The 6,051-nt window shown below is 37.5% G+C and overlaps 1 protein-coding gene across 2 annotated transcripts; it reads left to right on the plus strand.

Moving 5' to 3' along the window:
• The first annotated feature begins 323 nt into the window (after positions 1–323).
• Positions 324–5,818, plus strand: slc52a3-2b (solute carrier family 52 member 3-2b). Of its 2 annotated transcripts, none has more exons than XM_049730093.1 (4): positions 324–1,396; positions 3,324–4,396; positions 4,591–4,714; positions 5,112–5,818. In XM_049730093.1, exons 2-4 carry the CDS (start codon positions 3,363–3,365, stop codon positions 5,322–5,324), a joined length of 1,371 nt encoding a protein of 456 aa, XP_049586050.1. In that variant the 5' UTR covers positions 324–1,396; positions 3,324–3,362; the 3' UTR covers positions 5,325–5,818. The 2 variants fall into 2 exon arrangements, with proteins under 2 accessions (XP_049586050.1, XP_049586049.1); XM_049730092.2 differs by lacking the exon at positions 324–1,396 and adding an exon at positions 2,115–2,505.
• Positions 5,819–6,051: the final 233 nt, after the last annotated feature.

Raw genomic sequence — 6,051 nt, forward strand, 5'->3', positions numbered from 1 at the left:
TGTATTGGGATATGGGTTATATTGTGGAGAAACAACATTTCAACTCATTTACTATGCACCTTTAACTTAATCTTTACATGTTCCTGTATTCAGCACTCTTTACAATGTCCAATTCTGGCGACCTCTCAATTTAGGTCACTAATCATTTTCTGTTGAAGTGCACCAATAAATGAATAATTTGTTACAAAATTCAAATATTGGTTGTGATTATAGCCTCAATATGATTCTAGTATTAAACAATCACATTGTAAATCACTGATTTTGCTGTATTTTCTATCCCAAAAAGTTATTTGTTTGTTTTTCATGCCATCAGTTGCCATGTTTTGCCATCACGTCAAAGTAATAGTAGTATTACTTGCAGTTGTAGTTATAGTGGTAGTGCAGGCTGCAATAGAGTAGCAGTACTAGTGTTATGTGAAAATGTAGGCCATATATACATGCATAGACCTCTGTTGTGCATATTATATAATCATCAAGTCTCAGTGGGAGAAATTTTATCTGTGGATCCTCATCTCAGTTTGCCATCCCGCTGCCAATCTTTCTACAAACAGTCATACTGATTCAAACACATAGGCCAGCAGTTTTCAAAAGAAAGCAGCGTATTGTTGTTTGAAAGTACTGACCCAAGATCAGAACAACACCCTGCTGCTAGGTTTTGTCAAAGCAAGTTGGCTAGCCTGTGACCTCTTTGGCTCATGCTATACGGGATGATAAATTGGAAAAGTTTATTAGATCCCCCCTTAAAAATGCCTCAAGAGGAAGTTAACAATGTTATTTAAAATATTCACATATAACTACTTGAAGCACAAATACACAAATATTTTTTATTCAAGCAGACAAATTCTAGCTGGAATAGAATTGATGCCATTCTCAAGGACTTAGAAAGCAAATTGGCATTTTTCCTTCAATACGTTCCACTCCTTATATTTTGGAATTAAATCCACTCTCCAATCCATGCCTCCACACTGAACTAATGTCATTACCTTGAATGGGATCACAAACAGAACTCTAGCTTTTAGGGTACGGCACAACAAATCTTATTAATGCAGTTTAGGTTCTAACAATTTGTTTTTATTACTTTGTACATTCCCCTGGTACTGAAATTTTAATTTGCTCTCTCCATCTCTTTTTCTCACTTCCCGAATTCCCTTCCTCCACTCAGACATGTTTTCTCTGACTGGTTCACAGTCATGACTCCTGGCTCAGCCCTCTGTAGTCACATGACAATATTGCAGAAATCCAGATTAGTAAAACACTGGAGTCAAAGGGAATAATGAATACTCGACTGAAACACCAAAAGGCCAACACAGATTCGCTGCGCATTGTCTTAAGGGCTGTATATTTGTTGTGAAACGTTTTACTAATGCTGACTCACCGTTTTCATATCCACAGGCAGGTAGGTTAGTGTTTGATATCCTTTTGCAATGATTACAAATAATAAGTATCCAATAAATAATTAATTACAAAATATTATGAATTACCAAATATTTCATAATTATTATTGTTGGAATTTCATTGTAAACTGATTTTTTTAACTTATTAAATGAATGACTGAACAGGAAGCCCATCAAGCCTTTTCAGTCTGTGGGACTCATAAGGTAGTTGATAAATACAGGCTGGCCAAACAGCCAAACAATGTTTTGTAACTGAAAAAATATATATAGTTATGAGAGTTTTAGTAACAGTTGCAAATTGAGAAACTTGTAGCACACTTACTATGATGTTTAAAATAGAATTTTGCCCGTTTTCTGTTTTTTTTCTCCATTAACCTTGTTTTCCGTGGGAAGCTATGTTTTTCTGTCTTTTTTTGAGGGGGAAATGTACAGGGATATAAATAAATAAATGGTTGAAATAATAAATCAATACATAAACAATAAATAAATTAAAAAAAACATTTTTCTCTCTCATAAAATGGCAAATATACTTTTGAGCCCATCTGTTGCCCGTCCCTGATATAGAATGTTGTTTTATGGTTTATTCCATTCAATATTTTTGTGTGTTTTTGGGGGGATTATAAATAAATAAATAAACAAATGAATAATAAATAAATAAATAAATAAATAAATAAATAAATAAATAAATAAATAAATAAATAAATAAATAAATAACAAAAATGAGTTTGAAATATAAAATAAAGCCTTTTTCTCTCCCATAAAATAGCAAATATACTTTAGAGCCCATGTGTTGCCCGTCACTGATATAGAATGTGGTTTTATGAAGAGTAGTCCATTCACGTGCTTTAGTTTATAGTCAGATTTGTCACGTCCAATATGGCAACCACCCTCTCGTATCGCTGTAACGGCCAATATTCTCAAGGTTGTTAATGTTCTATGTGGACGTTGCTCTAGTGTTCACAGTATGCCATGTACGCATGTGCAGTTCCCTTAGTATAATCGAAGCCGGCCAGCACGCGCACGCACGGCCAACGCGCGCACTGCCATAGAGTAAAGTCATAATAGTGGGATGATAATTTGTTGGAACTGCGTGAGAATTCTGTGTGACAAGGTAAACAGATTTTTGTTGTTTTAATTAGGTTTGTGCGACTGGATTATTTTGTCATTATTCTGAGGTTTCAAAGTCACTGAGTATGTCGCTATTTTATTATAGCCCTCTGTGTTGATTTTTAAAAAAATGTATGGCTTCATCACATTATTGTTAAGTATGTCTGTTGATTCTGTTTAACTCTATGAAGGTAAACATTATGGCTATTTACCTTGGCGAGCATGTCTACGTGGTACTTTATATGGGCGCAGTGTGTTGAAGTTCATGGCATCCTTCACCGGAGGAGGAGACAAGGTCAAGCACAGGAGATTAAGTTATTTTCGTTGAGTTTGGCCAGTGTTTTGAGTATCTTAAGCATTTGATGCACTAAATGGACAAAAATAAGAGTATTTTGAAAGTGAACCATTGTATTTACCATTATGAAACCCAGTTCAAGTGCAGTATATAAAAAAAGGAAATCCAATGAAAAGGTATTGATGAAAAATATCAGATTGTTAAACCAATTTCAATATCATCCCAGGTAGACACAATGCAGTTGTAAATGCAAAGATGTAAAATTTTATAAATCAGTTATTGCCTCGTGAACAAAATCAGGATGTGTTGTTGCAATAAATGTGTTGAGTCTTTTGCATCACTGTGGAGAAATCCCTTTGCAGAGTTGTTTTAATTCTGTAATAGTAATACTATTATATAGTATGGGGGGTAAATTGTCTATTTAACGTCATGCTATTGCATCTCAGTTTGATTTAAATCTTGACTTTTACCTAGCAACTTCAAAGCATATTTTTTCATTCAAACTGGCCTTTTTTGATGTGTTTCAGATTGTATAAATCTTCATTTGCTTCTTCAACGCCACCATCATGTCAGTGCTGACTCACGTGCTGGCATGTTTGTTTGGCATGGGCTCCTGGGTGGCAATCAACGGAATGTGGGTGGAGCTCCCACTAATTGTGCCACAAATCCCTGAGGGTTGGTTCCTGCCGTCCTACCTCACAGTCCTCATACAGATGGCCAACATAGGCCCGCTCGTCATCATCTTGATGCATCGTTTTCGCCCAGGAGTGCTGAATGAAAAGCCGGTCGTCTACTGCATCGTTACGTTGGGCATCTTTGTGGCGTTCCTTTTGGCGTTCTTCTGGAAGCACACAGTTACAATAGGGAGCACCCTGCACAGTGTGCCTCTTTTGATATTATGTTTCCTGCTCTCTGTGGTGGACTGCACCTCCTCTGTCACCTTTCTGCCTTTCATGATGCGTCTGTGCCCCCAGTACCTCACCAGCTACTTTGCAGGTGAAGGCCTCAGTGGTCTGGTACCTGCACTGGTGGCTCTCTTTCAAGGTGTTGGTGTAGTCCATTGTCATAATGCTACTTTGACACTGCCATTGAACAAAACGCTTGGGAATTCTACTACTGACACTTGGGGGTTCCAAGCAGTGTATCAACCAGCAAAATTCTCTGTTCAAATCTTCTTCCTGTTGTTGAGCGTAATGATGGTTGTTTGCCTGATTGCCTTCATTCTTCTCAACCATCATCCAGCTGTGGCTCGGGAGAAGAGGAATGAGCTTTATTTCAGGGAAGAAGTGACACGGCGGGAGAGAGAGCAAGTTTTCTCTTTACACACCAGAACACCAGAGAAAAAGCCAATGTTAAATTCCTTCGAGTCTGCCAAGAGGGAACCTCGCAGCGCCTTTGGCAGGGGCACATACAGTAACTCTGAGGTGGTTTTCATCTTTGTTGTACTGGCTTGGGTGAATGCTCTGACCAATGCAGTGCTGCCATCAGTGCAGTCTTACTCCTGTCTGCCTTATGGGAACCAGGCCTACCATCTGGCTGCCACAATGGCAGCTGTCGCCAACCCAATGGCCTGTTTCATTGCCATGTTTAGGCCAATCAGGTAAGCGTGACTAATGTGGCATTCTGAAAATCCTGATGTCCAAATATAAGCCGGTCAAAGGCTAAATATTTCTGTAGCGACACTTAATATATAGCTCAGGTGCAAGAAGCAAAGTAGCATGTATACCATTCATGTAAACCTAAATAAAGATTGAAAATGTAGAATTGCATTTAATGTGTTGCTCTTTATTCCAGGTCACTCATCTTCATGTGTCTTCTGACTGTCTTTGGCACTGGATTTGGAGCCTACATCATGGCAATGGCTGCTCTTAGTCCGTGTCCTTTGCTGGTCCACAGTATATCTGGAACTGTTGTTATAGTAAGACAACACTTTCAACATTTAAAGTTTTCATTATAACTCTGAGAACATTATACCTACAGTACATAATGTATTGAGAGCAGTACACATGGATTTAGTCATTGTAATTTTTTCTGGAGAAGCAGCCAATTATTGTTTTTCTCATCTAATATTTATCTGTGAAGAAGGCTGCAACTGTGGAGGTTGGACGGGTATTATCATTGTTTCTATCAAGAACCTCAAAAATCAAATGCTAATGGTAAATGAATATTTTAAATACGATATATATATATATATATATGCATTGTAGTACATATGAGGCTATAGTACTTCATTGTTTCAGTTTAGATTTTGTTTTGTGCTCGTACCAGCTTCACTTATTATTCTTAGCATTTATTTTGCATCTTGTGTGTTTCAGGTGCTGGTTTGGATCGTATTTGTTCTCTCCCTGTCCTATGTAAAGGTAATAATTGGAGTAATTCTACGAGATGAGGGCCATGGTGCCCTTGTGTGGTGTGGGGCTGTAGTCCAGTTGGGCTCCATGCTGGGTGCCCTTTCTATGTTTCCACTGGTGAGCATTTATGGCCTTTTTAAGTCAGGTGATGCCTGTAACACCAAGTGTCCCTTGTGACAAGGAAACATGTTAAAAATACTGCTATATAAACCAGAAATTCAACATGCTCTTGTGCTGTAATGGGGGCACATTAGTGGCAGTGTTAAGTGATAAGGCTTAATAATTCTAACTTTTTAACAGAGCTGAGTGGCCTCAGGTGTTTATCTGCCACTCCATCTTGTTTTGTAAACCTAATTGTTAATACATAGTAGATTTCTTATTTCACCTGATCAACTTCTGAAAGAGTAAAGACCACAAAACATGACCAGATCTAAATATGTATTACTGTTTTTTTTTTCATTGTCAGTAAGTTCCTTAGCTTTTACAAGGTTTGTTAACATTATATCGAGTTCAAAATATTATTTTGAGCGTGCACTTCAAAGATTTTTTTTAATTAAGATGCTAATTTCAGACAACAGTGTTGCATTGAATTACAGACTGCTGTAGAATTGTTACTGCTGTAGAATTGTTACTGTTAAAACAATGCAAATAAACCCAAAATGAAAATTCTCTTTTCTTAGTACTTTTGTTGTTATTTATATGTCACCTTTTCTATTTTTTTTGTAGAACCTATCTACAGGTGTGTTATATAATACTAGTATGGAGGTGTACAAAGTGTTCCGTACCTATACCACGGTTCACTTTCCATGGCCTCGTGGTCTCACAAATGTGGGAGAATGGGTTAACATATTCGCATGAGGTGTTTTCTGGTCTGCCGAGATGGTGATGATGAAGACTGAGAGGT

This window comes from Syngnathus scovelli, chromosome 9, assembly GCF_024217435.2.
Source record: "Syngnathus scovelli strain Florida chromosome 9, RoL_Ssco_1.2, whole genome shotgun sequence".
Classification (NCBI taxonomy): Eukaryota; Metazoa; Chordata; class Actinopteri; order Syngnathiformes; family Syngnathidae; genus Syngnathus; species Syngnathus scovelli.

What these genes read in the sequence shown, in the direction of transcription:
- slc52a3-2b (XM_049730093.1), top strand. Translation starts at nt 3,363, where the DNA reads ATGTCAGTGCTGACTCACGTGCTGGCATGTTTGTTTGGCATGGGCTCC. An exon ending in GCCATGTTTAGGCCAATCAG is followed by an intron (nt 4,397 to 4,590) that starts GTAAGCGTGACT and finishes TCTTTATTCCAG; the next exon opens with GTCACTCATCTTCATGTGTC. An exon ending in TATCTGGAACTGTTGTTATA is followed by an intron (nt 4,715 to 5,111) that starts GTAAGACAACAC and finishes TGTGTGTTTCAG; the next exon opens with GTGCTGGTTTGGATCGTATT.